This window comes from Oxyura jamaicensis, chromosome 17 (genome assembly GCF_011077185.1).
Source record: "Oxyura jamaicensis isolate SHBP4307 breed ruddy duck chromosome 17, BPBGC_Ojam_1.0, whole genome shotgun sequence".
Classification (NCBI taxonomy): domain Eukaryota; kingdom Metazoa; phylum Chordata; class Aves; order Anseriformes; family Anatidae; genus Oxyura; species Oxyura jamaicensis.
The window spans coordinates 2,409,799-2,424,029 of record NC_048909.1 but is presented as its reverse complement, the minus strand read 5'-3'; the positions used below and the strand labels follow the sequence as shown (position 1 = coordinate 2,424,029).

Genomic DNA, 14,231 nt, shown 5'->3' with positions numbered 1-14,231 from the left:
CTAAGTCATACAGAGGATCCTGAAAAATCCTCTAAGAGTCTTGCTGTAAGAGAAAGCTCTTCTGAAGGACTGGGACTTTGAACCAGAGCAATGCAAACTGCACTTAGACGAAATGCAATTTTTGCAACTATTTCAGCCTGTCAAACAAAAGCTTAAGAATTGGTTTTGGTGTTTGTAAGAGACCCCTCTGTCACTATTGCTTTTTTTTTTTTTTTTTTTTTTTTTTTTTACACCACTCTAGTACAAAGCCAGATATCCTAAAATAAAAGATCCAGATGGAACTAAGATTCGGTCAAAAGCTGTGTACAAGCACACGTTGACCAGAGCAGTCCCAACTGCGTATTTCGTACCACAAAAATAAACTGATGTGCAAGGAAAAGATTCTTCCCTTAGGTGAAGAGCAGAATAATAACTAGCAAATTCAGATCTATAGAAGAGCAAGCAGGACAAGACAGACAGCAAACAGAACCCCAGTGACTGGAAGAAAAAAAATAAAAGAGGAAAAACATTACATTGGGTCAATTCAGGTTGCATTTGGCTGCTTCAGTCTTTCCTGGGGCAGTTTGCAGCTCAGTTATTTAAAACATTAAAAATATTTAAAAAGCTTTGTGTGGCCTTTTCCCCTTTAATAAATAAACGATCCTTTAAAAAATTAATTGCTCTATAAAGCGGAAGCTTCTTGTTTCTGTTGTTCCTGCGAGCAGCTCTGATTTCACGTACAGGGGCTTCTCAGAGCCACACCATCAAACATGCAGAGCAGGGTGGAGCCACCGCCTCCTGCAGCTGCCTGAGCTCCCCAGGCAGAACAAATTCCTCCAGTGACGGCAAACGAGGGCACCCAGCCCTGCCCCAGCACAAAGCTGCCTTCTCCCAGGGGGCCCAATGAGCTGGAGCCCGATGGAAGAAGACAAAAAGGAGTACCTGATATCTTGGATCTCAAAAGCCTTCTTCTTTGCATCCTTTCCATCTCATCTCTCAGTGGGCTGCTGCAGAGGAGCCCACCCCAGCTCCTGCCCTGCAGGGGCTGCTGCGTGGCACCACCATGTCCCATCTGGGCCACCAACCCAACAGCCACCTCCTGTAGGTGGCAAAGCCCTACTTCTCCCACCTCCTCCTTTTGAAATCAGCCCTGCCACCTTCCCAGCAGCTCTCCTGCTTTGTTTCCACACCAGGGGCCAACAGCCAGGGCCGGGTCGCGCTGCCCACCCTGCACAAAGCCAAGCCTGAAACCTTCAGCACTAGCACAGTTTAGACCAGCGAGCCTCTGAATGACAACAAACCCACATCTTTAAAACTAGTTGTTAAGATTTTTGTGAGCTGCAACTCACACATATAGCTACTAAATCATTCTCTCAAATCTTTTTGGTGCAAATATATCTGTTTATCGTAGCTGCTGAATTTCTGGTCAAATGCAACACTCGTCACCTGGCTTTCTAGTCTGCTTTTATCCTCTGGTTAAAGGAAACTGGAATGAATGAGAACTGTTGAGGAAAACTACATTTCACTGAATAATGTGACAAAGGAGTCGATGTAATGGGTGTAACATGGTTCATTTCCACAGTGGCAAGTGTGTGTACACATATTTGACAGGCATAACAGTGCAGCAAATACAGGAATAACATATTACCCCATGAAACTCCTAGAGAGAGATTCCAGCAAGAAGAAGACAAAGAAAGAGCAGAGTCAATGACAAACATAAGGCTATACAGTGCACCCCATGCACCTGCAGACACGTGCTGGCAGAGAATCCCCTCCCATCCCGCACCCACCAGCTCAGTGGTCATAAAAATCAACAAGTGAGGAAGCAACAGACTGGCTATACAGCATATACCCACGCATCCCCCCCGCAGAGCATCAGCCCTTCTACTGACAAGCAGGCAGGGCAAATGTGCCTTCACCCTACTGACACTTCGGGAGGTAGTAACTTTGGTTGCTTGGCAAATGCCATTTCATTTTTCAAACAAATAGTGTGAAATTCTATGCATCTCAGCATAGAAAAGCATCTCAACACCTTTGTGGTGTTGAAAATGTAAAACTGCAATCTCTTTGCTCCTATTCATCAGCTATTCCTATGGAACAAATGGAAGTTACACCTGGGGCTGGTAAATTTTGATGACAAATTTACTTGCTTGCTTTAAGCTCTTCTATTTCCCTAAAGACTAAAACATGTCTGTATTTTTGTGGAATGTTTATCTGCAGAAAAAGAAAGGTATTTCCCTTTGAAATGCATTGCTAAATGGAGGACATTATTTTATCATCATCATCAGTATTAGTAATCTTCCTAGCATCTCACTGGGGATCTTGTTTTCAAAGATGTTTGAACTACAGTCAAGCACAGAAGAGCTTCTAGAGCTGCAGGCAGAAGGCAGGCTGCTTTGAAAGGCTGAGATGAATGTTAGGTACCTTGCAGCAGTGACTGAAACCATCTCATAAGGCAAAACAAACAGGCTGCTGGGGTATTCCAGATGGAAGGGTTTCGGGGAAGTCTGCTTTCCCTAGGTTTTCAGGGACACATCTGATCAGTAGGAACCACAGTAGGTAAACCACACCACCTTTACTGGACAGCCACCAGGTCAAGAACGTGCACGAGTTAAGTCACACCGACTGAGTGGCAATCACATTCTTGCAAACAGAAACTACTCACAGCCACATTAAGTACGTTTTTGCAGTAACACAGGTGATGAGTGACAGGACTCTAGTATTTGCTATCAAAAAACCACTAACCAAACAATGGAGATTACCCATTTTTTTCTCCAAAAGCTCATTTTCAGGATTATCAAAATTCAGCAGGGTCAGTGCATCTTTCTGCCTTAACCAAACACCGCAGTTGAGCTAAGGACATGACTATCTACCCCACTCTTATCTGAACAGCCCGAGACTTGTTAGTATTCATAACTGGACTGGTGGGAACAGAGCAAGCCATCTCCTACAAATGACTGGATTTCCTACTTTCAGATTAGACCAGAGATGCCACGAGGATTCTCTGAATTGGATCTCAACACTTGCTGCCAGCTGAAGTATGGGCACGCAGCAGCGGTTAGAATCATAATAAGAAATTCAAAATTTTCCAAGCCTCAGAAATAGCTTTGACTCACTTTAATCTGTGAGATAGTAAATAGGCAGACAGGTTTTATTCATTCCCTTCTGTAAATCCCGGCTCGATAATTGCTCAAAGAGCATGTAAAATAGAAACAGCTTGGGGCACGCTATTATGAAGCACAGTCAGGGGATGTACAAGTAATTTATTTAGAGGCTGATGAGGGGCTGTTAGATATTCATGGCCCAATGTGAGCAATGGGAAACCTGAGCACAAAACAACTCAGAAGGATTAAAAATTATTCATTTTAATCAATAACATGTCCAAAAGAAAATTTTGTTTAAAGACAAGGCGTTTTAGATGCAAACCCTGATGTTTGCTTTTGCAGCACAGAGCCGCTCTGAAGGGTTTACCTACTGCCCCTTCCCCAGTCTGTCTTCAAGGTTTGAATTCCTAATGGCAAAAGGGAAATTCTCAGTGAATCACAGACTGAAGCAATAATGCTTTGCACACTAATACTTGTGACTAATATAATTTGACTTTTATCTCTCTTCAGCCTTTACATCTCAAAACAGATTTCCTTACAATAGAGCACTCAGCCTCTCTGAAAAAATGATTTCTAATGAATAGTGACAAAGTCTTCAAGGGAGGGCAGCCTCCCTTTGAAAAACTTGCATTGTGCATGACTGGCTCCCAGATCAAAACAATTCTTCAGCACAGGACTGGGCACAGAAAGCCCAGACCCAATGTCTGTTCAAAAATTTGCCACTGTCACCTCCACTGAAGGGCAGCAAATGCTGCACACCTTGATCCTCTAATCAGACACAGGAAGGCTCTGGTCACAGCTGATAAAAAAAATACAAGCACAGAATTGAAGAATTTGTGCATTCTTCGGGTGTACTTTCTCTAATCCATCTTTAATCCATCCTCCTTAGAAAAAGTGGCACAGGAGAGGTGATGTTCCTCAACTGGCTCAAAAACCATACCAGCAATTCCATCTCCTGCTCATCTGCTCCTTGGCAGGGGTCAAATCAGCTACGATATTTTTTATCCAGCATCTGTTATGAAGAATAAAAGATCTAAAACAAAAAATCTCACAGCTGTCATGTGCAAGGGACCTTGACACCTCAGAAAATAAATTAAAAAAAAACAACTTCTGAGAAAAAATACAGGCCTACATTACTAGAGACCCTGGTAGGTTTTTTTTTGGCTGGTAGTGACACGAAAGCACGTAGGAAGAGCAGCGGATATGGCCACCTGCCTAAATATTGCCATCAGTCTAAAGTACTCAAGACACGCTTTCACAGTTTCCTGACAAAGGTGAATGCTTTTTCTCATTAGCAAGTAAAACACTGCTAATTTCTTCATCTTCATTAATCATCATGTCAACAAACAGGTGAGTAGATTTTGGGCACGGGGTGCTAAACATTCACTGTAATTACTCAACACTAATTTAGCAGAAGATTAAACTGGCCAAGTCCTGAAGCCTGTTTCCAGGTCAAGTCCTAGAATTTCTCAGGAACATTTTTGCACTACGATTACTCCGTGGCCCAGAACCACAGGGAGGAAATTTCTTTCCTCAGTCCAACTCTGAGCTCCCAAATTTGGAGGAACCTGCATTGCTCTTCCTCAGGCTTGTTCTGAGAAAAAAAAATGTTCAAACAAAAAGCTAAACTTCTTTTTATAAAAATGATTCATCTATGTATGTTGCTCAAAACCCTTTACAACATTAAAGAACCCCATGGAGCATTATTTCATGTCCTAAATAGAGAGCAGTGATTAAGGGAGCTATTAGCATTAAAGTGAAACTCTGTGGAAATACAAATACACTGAATGACAGAGGAGGGGGAGAAATACCAAAGGTATATGAATCAGAAACATTCATGACTAGAAAAAGTGTTCTGTAAAGAGTTCACAGAGCTCTCAGCTCAGTTCATCAACTATGTTTTCATAGTAAGAACAATTTTAAAAAGAATTGTCTGAAGACAGAAGACTGCCACAAACTGTTATAATGCTTCCTTGAAAAGAAGTTGGCCAGAAGGTCACTAAAATCTTGGCTCAACGTTTGAATGAACAGCAGACTCGCCCTAAAGCTGGGAGAATTTTCAAGAGATTCTACAACATGAAGTTAGAGCTTTTTTCCCCCAGCTCTAATATGATAAGAGGTAAAAATTGAACGTTTTGCTGAGAAATGGAGTCACAAACACTATACTTCAACTAGCTCTGCGCTGTGATCCTGCCTCCTTTTCAGCTTATTTCCTAGAAATGTGGTTGTTAAGAAAAATGTACTTACGAGAAGGCAAATGCCACCAAGGCCCCACTGACCACAATGAAGTCCAGGATATTCCACAGGTCACGGAAATAGGAGCCGGGGTGCAGTAACAGCCCCAGGTCAATCATCTTCAGGGGAAACACATCAGAAGAAGGTTTTTTTTTGGGGGGAAAAAAAAAAAGTGTCAAACCAGTGTTACTGAGGTACAGAGAAGCATCCTCGAACAAACAACCCTTCGCAAACCCTTCTTCAGTATTCAACACTAGCAGGGCAACACTGAGCTACTGTGTGTCTCTGTAGGCACAAAGAGTTCTGGCAAAGCCAAAGATGAAACCAATAAAACGTAACCAAAAGCACGACAAAAAAGCACTGTCTGCTTTGTGCAGACATGCATTAGTTTATGGGAACAGCCATCTGCGCGTCAAGCATCGAAATCATTTAAGTTTATTCTACCTCAATCCCACCAGATTTGTAGTAATTAACACTTGGAATAGGATATTACATAATAAAACTCAAAGAGGGAACGGAAGACCCACAGCCAAATGCGGCAAAGAAGAACGCCCACTCTGAGCAGTCGCTGGAGGCTGCTCAGTGCGCGGCCTCGCTCGCACACGGCTGAGTCTTCCTTCTGATGCTGCTAAGGAACTTCTAAAATTGAGCCTGAAAGGGCTTGCCAGAGATTTGATCAGCTTTTCTGAGAGTTCTACAACTGCCCACATAAAGTTGCTTTTCTCAGATAGCTTCAAGTCCTTCCATTGAACAAATGAGAAAATCTGCTTTTGCTTTTAAAAATTATTTAAGTATTTTTTATTCTGCATCTCTTTTGCATCTTGTTCTGACAGTAAAAACTAACTCCATCTTTACACCTAGAATAAATTTTGTTAAATTTGGTAGAATTATGCTTCCTGACAAGTTACCACCCCACGGTTTCAACAAAGCCCATCACTCTGCTAAGCAAAGTACAAAGATAAATGCTCAACTTTTTTAAAAAATGCTAAACCAAGCATCAGTCGTGATTAGTGTTCCTGATCAGCATCAAAGGAAAAGGGAAGAAGCAGACGTGTCTCAATAAGGTCTATCAGCTCCTGTGTCCTATGCCACGCACAGACGTTTCTGCATCATGCACCCACATTTCTTAGCCTCTTACACAACCACAGCTACTAAAGATATCCTTATTTTCCTGCATGAAATGTGAGACTGGAAAAAATTAGCAAAGCAGCTACAGAGAAGCATCTGTTGTGCATTGGCTACTTTTGAGTGCTGTTCCTGATTTAAAGCTTTTTCATCACCAACACCTCCCAGACACCCCAGGAAGCTCTGCCGTGCTCCACCCTCTTTCTGCAGGTTCCCAGAAATAGATGAGCGTGGATCTGACAGGGGACATAAACACTTCTTTTTGGAAAAACTCCTACCTTGATCACCATCTCGAAGGTAAAGACACCCGTAAATATATAATCCAAGTATTTCAGAGCCTAAATTGGAAAGAGAAATGAGTATTAGACCGCACACTGAAATGATCTGCACATGAGAAAAGTGTAAAACGTTTCTTCTAGCAATAGTCTTCTAGCCCCAGTGTCAGTGGATAAATGCCATCTCATGGGAGGCTGTCAAAGAGTTTAGGCACAAACTTGAATCATCTAATTTAAACACCAACATTTTTCCCAGTCCTTGCCAGACTGCACAAAGTCTGCCCACGGGCTGCTTCAGTACACCTGTATACACAGCAGGATTAATAAGACAAAATGGGTATTGGAAATCAGAATATTCCAGTATCTTTTTCCTAGAGAGCTTTTTTTGCCAGCATCTGTGCAGCAGTATGGGTTTTTCTGCTGTAACTGATGGTAGCATTATTAAGGACATTGGGAGGGTAAAAGAGATAAAATCCTTTTGTTAAAGCTCATTGCACAGTTATTAAGGATGAGGAAGAAAGATAGCTTGTAGATACTTTGGCTCATTACTGCTATCGGGATTCCTTGATCCTTCTCTGGAAACAGCTCATACTGACCAGATTCAGAGCTGGCTGCATACCACAGCTACCCACATTGAAATAATCCAAAATTATGCAACTGCATGATGCAATTTCTGTACTTAATCTCCAGCTCTGCACACCCTCAGGTGTCCACCTAATGGGCCAACATCCTCCTGTGGATGTGCTTGAGACCAGACACCGAGCTATCTGCTGCTCGGACCAGTGCTACTGGGCTGTGGGTGCCTACCTGAAAGGTGGCACGCGCCCCCTTGTCATTACATGAAGTGCCTGAGTTTGGCTTGATACCCATGGATGACAGATTTTCTATTGATTCTAGATCATTATAAATCATAGGTTATAGGTTCGCCCCCGGATCACCCACTCGCCAGTGCACTGTGCTCTCCTCATGAGATGAGGATGGATGTGCTACGTGTGTAACCACTGCCAGAGGCGGAACAACTTTGTTCTGGCCATGCCACGAAGCACTCACATCGTTCCTTGGTGACTCGGCTTGGACAGGGTCTTCTGCAGCCAGGGCAATGCTGCTGAGAGCTATCACTATGAGGATGACCATCTCAAAGTAGCGCAGGTTGACGATGTAGTGGAACAGACGCCGAATCCTGCAAACAAAAGCACGTGGGAGGACTTCTGCAGGTGCTGAAAGTCAAGCACTCTGCAGCAGTACAGAAGATTGGCAGGACAACGTTCAAGAGGAGTTTCACCCTTAGGATTGCTAGTACAATAATGGTAAGAAAATAAAAATCAGGATTAATGGCTTTAATCTCTGGTTTGCATCAGATCTGTGGCAAGGTTTAAGGCAAGACATTTGACATCTCTGCACTGCTCTCTGCCCCTTCCACAAAGCAATGACATATGTCTGTCACAAGACATTGAGAGCTTTGAGTATTCACGCTCAGTTCTACAAATTATACTTACATGCCCCTCAAGCATATTCACTCTGAGCTCACAGGCAGAAGTCCTGTGAGTTCAAAACTAGTTGTGAAATCCTTATAGTATCAAATAGTCCCTTTGAAATTGATACCTGCTATGTACTTTGATACTCTTAGCTGAAACTGGCTTTATAACTATGACTATTATTTCTAGTAAGCTCTCTTCCCAAGCACCTCTGACTGCACTTTATTCTAAGTCCTTCTTTACAAGCTGGACAAATATTTTACAGTAATATATTTGGTTACTTTAACCTAATATTTTGGTTTATAAATTGTATTCAACAAAAGTGACAAATGCTTCATTTTCTAAGCAATGCAAAACTATTCATAAATTTCAGCTAATAGCTCTCTATCTGAACACAGTTCACAAATATTTCACTTCAAACACAGAGTGCTCTGTATTTGTATTGTATTTATCAGTTGAAAAAAGGACTTAGGTTCTGCCCCAGAATCAAATTATATGTGTAACTAACCAACAACCTTGTTATCTGAGAATGTAATTCAGTTACTGTATTGCATTTTCTCTAGCCAAATACCTGAACAGTTGGATTAAATTTCAATTTTCACATCTACTTATATATTCTATTTCTCTGGATTACTAATGAATGCAGAATGAAAAGGAGCTCCAAATACCAAGGAAACAGATGCGGTATGAAACAACATGAAGAAAAGTGCTTTTGTTGTTTCTTTAGCTTCAGTTATCCACCTGACTGTAGAGGTTTATCATCTATGTGCTCTGTGAATCCCTTGAAATGAAAGGCAACATTTTCGACAGCGCTTGTAACTGTAAATCATGCATAAACTCAATTCAGCGAAGAAATAACAAGTGCCTATTTTGAGATCTTCATCATTTGTAACAAGCAATGAGAAGCGGAAGCATTAGTAAACTGCCAGTGGTGCTTGAGAAATCATTTTAATGCTTGTGTGTTTTAAGAGGGTGGGTGGCACTTCGAAAGGAATACATTTTTGTTAATGTTTCCCACAGCTGTTTTGCCCACTAGCAGCACCCGGATCGTGCATCCCCAGCGGAGTTTGGAAAGGAGGTATCTAGAAATATATGTGGTGAAAAACTTAGCAAGAAGGTTTAATGAGAAAGCAGAAAGACCTCTCTCGAGAAGTTAGCTCCAGCCAGAACACCTCAGGGGATACAGTTGGGTCTGCACCTTTCCCGGAAAAAGAGAAACAAATTTTTGACATCCTTAGAACTTGGACTTTGTGCTGTCATTTCCCTTGGGCCCTGTGTTATAATATCCCTCCTCCAGTCAACTTTTTTTTTTTTTTTTTCTTTTTTCAATGGCCATTTACTAGTGCTTTTGTGCGGGGTTGCTGGAGAAACGGGCAAGAAAATTCAACTACCACCAAATCCTGATGATGAGGCTCAGGACAAGATGAGAAAAGACAAGCATACGTACAAAATGACAAAGCCTCACTGGGCTTGGGGCCACCTAGCTTCCTGTTGTCAGTGCTCCCTACAGCATTCTTTTTGCAGCTAACACTCATTTTTAGCTGTCATGTCACAACAAAAAGACTTGAGTTACCAAATAATGGGGGAATACTACATGTATTATGCAACCAGATGTGGTCCAAGCTCCATAATTCAAGGCTGCCGCAGAAAGTTTAATTTTCTGTTACACCGTGGGTCGGTTCATTTCCTTTGGAGATTAGATCAGCAGCAGTTTGGGGTCATTCTCCCTCATATAACATCTGGCATTAATGAAGAGCCTCCAGCTTCCCTCGCTGACAAAGTCTGCCTGCCCACACACTTATAGCTGTAGCACCCTGAAGCACATAGGGCTGTAACCTGAATTACGTTGTAGGCACTTGCTTTTAGAGAAGGGATTCAGCCTGCCTGCTGTGCACCACAGATGCATTTCTGATGTCAAAGATGAGCGCACCGAGTGGCCCCAGTTTTGTTCTGCTGACTGCAGAGGCAGCCAGGATGTCACAGCCCCAAGCAGGAAATGACAAGGAGCCAACCACGGTTCCCACAAGTTGAGGTGTCAGAGGAAGGGTCTGAGTCCACCTCAGGAACCTGAGCGTGCAGAGGACAGCCTCAGAGAACATCTAGGATCAGAAGCCCATGTACCTGAGCCACAGAGAAATTATCACGTCTGCTCCTAGCAGATATCTGGGTTGGCAGAAGTTTCAGACACCCTCTGTTGCCTGAAGTTACTGCTTTAAGTGACTCATAGGCCTTTATGCTACAACTATTACAGCTCTTGCTGCACTCGTCTAGTCTTGCAGCCCTTCAAAGCAACACATTCTCTATTTACAGGCTTTGAGTACAAAGTTCCCCATGAGGCAGAGATGCCTGAAGCAGAAGAAATGCTGTAATCCCAACATGTCCCGCAAGCCGTACTCTCAGCCTTAGCAAATTAAAAATATTCAGGCATTCCCAGAAGTTCAAAGTTAGCAGTGATGCCAGGATGATAGGACAGAAAGCGCATGAATTTCAGCTGAGGATCCTGCAAGGATTTGCTGCCATCAAAACCGTCCCATAGCCTGCTCCTCCAGGTAACATCTTCTCCCCATGATGCCCCATGTCCCCCCATCCCTGGCAGGCACATTTCCTTCAGTGATCTGTAACTGAACCCAGAATTGCCTACCTGACCGTCAGCAGGGCAGTTAGGAAGGGACTGCCTAAACCAACTTTTCCCTATACTGGCAATTTATTCCCCTAGAAAAGATCAGCTGAACAGCAGCATCTGGTCTGCAGCCTACATAAGCTTTTATTTAATTTTCCAATGTGTTTGATAGGCAGAGATGAAGATCAAGCTAATTATATTTGTCTGAATACCCATGCTTGAAGTACACATAACCAATGAGCAGCATTATAGAGTCAAAAGACTTACGGGTTTGTAGGACTTAGGATGAACATGGAACTGTAAGGCAAGATTGGTTTAGGCCCGTTTTTTGTCAAGTCATCAACGTCCTTCTTCTCCTCTGTTTTACTTTCAAACTCTACGTTGTTCACTGAAATGCGAATTCAAGGAAACAGAAACAAGAGAGTTAAAAACGCATCTCCACTCTTCACAGAGCAGGCTGCCTGCAACAGCTGGATATGCAAACAATGCAGCTGGGATAGAAAACAGCCTTTGAATGTGTTGATTAAATGTGATGAACAATCATTTGATTATTATCACTGCTATTTACTACAGTATGATATACACTGCAATTATACTCCTTAACCGCTGCACTGATGAGCAATATATCAGAAATGGCCAGGAAATGAAGATGCCCCGTGGAGACAAAGAAACCTTGCATTTATTAGTATGTGAGCTGCCAACAGGGGATGGAAGTTCCATTCCAAATATCATAAACCACTAAGGAGAGAAGATCGGCTAGGGGTCCTTGGAAAGAAAAAAAGACAGTGAGTCTAATCAGCCTCATAATTCTGAATCTTTTCCCATAGATCAGTAGCAGGATTAGTTTGGGAACATGTAAAAAAAGCAAATTCATAGATGAGCTTTAATAATTCTCATGCTAAGACTGCTGAACTTCCCCGCATTAGGAACAGAGACTTGGAAAGGACTTCTTAAACCACCCACCTCCATGCCTGCATAGTGTACCCCAGTTTGGGTAGAGCTCCCCATGTACAAAGGTGCCAAGCTCCATCTCACAACAGATTTTTAACTTACAGGATCCCATTTTAGAAGATTGTTCTGAATCTCAGTCCCAGAAGGCTAGAAATACATCCTATAATTTCCATTATAAGTTTACTTGCAGTGGGTTTATAAGTTAATTTACTTAAGATAATGCTCAATATATGAACTAGAAGACATTTTATGCTGCAAATTCTTTTCTTAGACAGAGAGATACACTTGTCTATTAATTCACAGGACCTAGCATCCCAAACCCCCACCCACTTATAATCTCTTGGATGAAGGTTTTTTTATTACTTTTTATTTTGTTTTGCAACAAAATGACATTTCATTGTGTGTGAGTGACATTTTCAATAATTCCTTACTGTATCTCAAGCCAGATACACAGGAAATGGCCAGGAAAGAGAGAGTCTGATAAATCATGATTGATAGGAACTCAGCACTGCAACTGAGTAAAATTACCATCTAAGAAGAAAAAAAAAAAAAAAAAAAAAAAAAAAAGACAGGCAAGTCTTGTGTAGCTGACCATGCTGTGGAAAATCACGTAGAGAAACCATCAGCTCTCAGCTGTGCCCCTTGAAGGAAGAGTCCTGACAGCCTGCAGCCTAAGGTGGACCTCCGAATTTCACACTGTTCTTCTCCTTAAGAGGAGAGATTTTAGAACTACGCAGCCTGCAAGCACTCAAAGCAGCAGGGTCACACAATGGGCACTGTGAAGGTTGCACAGCCATGAAGGACCTGCTGCTCCATGGTGGGGCCACACAATAAACCAAGACAAGGGAATTCAGTCTATGGGCTCTCATGGGACACCACTGCCTCCCTTGTCCCTTGCCTGAGACCAGCCAGGCCCCTGGGGCACCAGAGGAACCCCAGCACAGCACTGCTGCACTGGGAGCTTGCAGCATGGCAGCAGAGGAGCACAGAGGACCCAATCCTGTGCACACAGCAAGGTCTGCAGGAAGAAGTTGCTTATTTTGCTGAACAGCTCTCAGTTACTGCATTTTGTGGTCTTTCTTGCTCTTTACTCTCTCTGATGTCCGACTGACCTGTAAGGGTTATGCATAAATATGGGTGTGTTCCCACCTCCAGGAAACCTTAACGTGTTTTCCAGAGCCACCGAGTGACCCTTCTGGTCTGGGTTCCTGCTGGCAGCATGACCCATAGAGCCTGTGCTAACACCAAGATCTCCCGTCCTACTGCAAGGCTGCTGGTGGCCAGGACAGACTGTCGCCCTCTGTGCACAGGTAGTGCCTCACACAAATAGCTCTTTTCTGGCAATTTCATAGCGAGCAGACCAAGGCACTCACTTGGTATGACAGTGGTTTCTCCCGGCGGGGCAGTGATGGTCACGGGGATGTTCACAGTGGTGGTTTTGTCCAGAGGTGGCTGAATCATGCGCGTCACGTTCTTCTGGTTGTCGGCATCTTCTGGCTGCTCCGGCACTTTCTGCAGGTAGGTGCTGGGAAGGGTGTGCACGGGGACGCTCACGCTTCCACTAGCCTCGATCTCACACTGATTCTCCCTACGGCAGAAGAGCGGATTTGAATAAATATGGCCTGACAAAGGTTCATAGAACATATGCTGCAGCTCTTGCTAGGTTTTGCTCGACTGTTTTCTACATGGAAGTGCTTTGCAGAAAACTCACACACTGTAGGAAAACTTACTGACAGCACAGTATGCGACTTTTACCTCCGAGAGCTTCTGAACCAACATGCAAACAACATTAAGAGCAAGTGTGTCACTGAAAGTAACTTTATTCTATTTAATGAGACTCGGGACCGAGGTTCCTGGGTACGGACCACATGGCACTTGCTTATAGCAGTGTCATTAGCTCTCCAGCGTCAGCTGCTTTCTGAATGAAGTCTGACATTCTGCTGCTTAAATGTTCTCCCGAGGCTTTATTTAAATTTGGTGACTCCCTTTTCCAATCCTGAACCACTTTGTAATGTTGTTGCAAATGGCTTCTGCAGCTATTCCTCTGCGGCAGCAGAGATATTTCAGTGAGGAGGAAAGTGAGCTTGGGCACATGATCAAACTAAACAGTATGCAAAGTGTTTTGATATCCATCTGAAAGGAAGGTAATATAGACAGGGAAATGATTATCTCAACGCCACTCACAGCTCTCCATGGTGACATGAACTCTATTCTAAGGAATCCCAGTGAAATTTCTTTTCCATCAGATTAATAAAGCTGAAAAGGCAGTCTCTCCTTCTTTATTAACTACGCTAAATGCTTCACCAGTACTAGTTTTCTCACTTGACTTACATAAGAATTAAGCAGACTGGGATACATCATTGTTCTTAATGGAAGAAGCCACTTCCCTCACGGCCAAGTGCTGTAATAACTGGTGATGCAGCCCAAAGGCTCAGCATTAGACAAGAGAAAACCTAAAGGACTATAG

At 42.9% G+C, this 14,231-nt stretch overlaps 1 protein-coding gene across 13 annotated transcripts in view; it reads right to left on the bottom strand.

Annotated features, from left to right (window-relative positions):
- CACNA1B (calcium voltage-gated channel subunit alpha1 B) overlaps positions 1–14,231 on the bottom strand; it is a 299,945-nt gene that overhangs the window by 58,657 nt on the left and 227,057 nt on the right. For 9 of the 13 annotated variants that reach the window (XM_035342034.1, XM_035342033.1, XM_035342035.1 and 6 more), the window contains 6 exons: positions 13,138–13,352; positions 11,081–11,201; positions 7,769–7,898; positions 6,722–6,781; positions 5,331–5,437; positions 1,628–1,639 (listed from right to left, as the gene is read on the bottom strand). In XM_035342034.1, coding sequence (XP_035197925.1) covers positions 1,628–1,639; positions 5,331–5,437; positions 6,722–6,781; positions 7,769–7,898; positions 11,081–11,201; positions 13,138–13,352 — 645 coding nt within the window. The remainder of the gene's footprint in view (positions 1–1,627; positions 1,640–5,330; positions 5,438–6,721; positions 6,782–7,768; positions 7,899–11,080; positions 11,202–13,137; positions 13,353–14,231) is intronic. The other 4 variants (XM_035342036.1, XM_035342037.1, XM_035342044.1 and 1 more) reach the window with 1 other exon arrangement.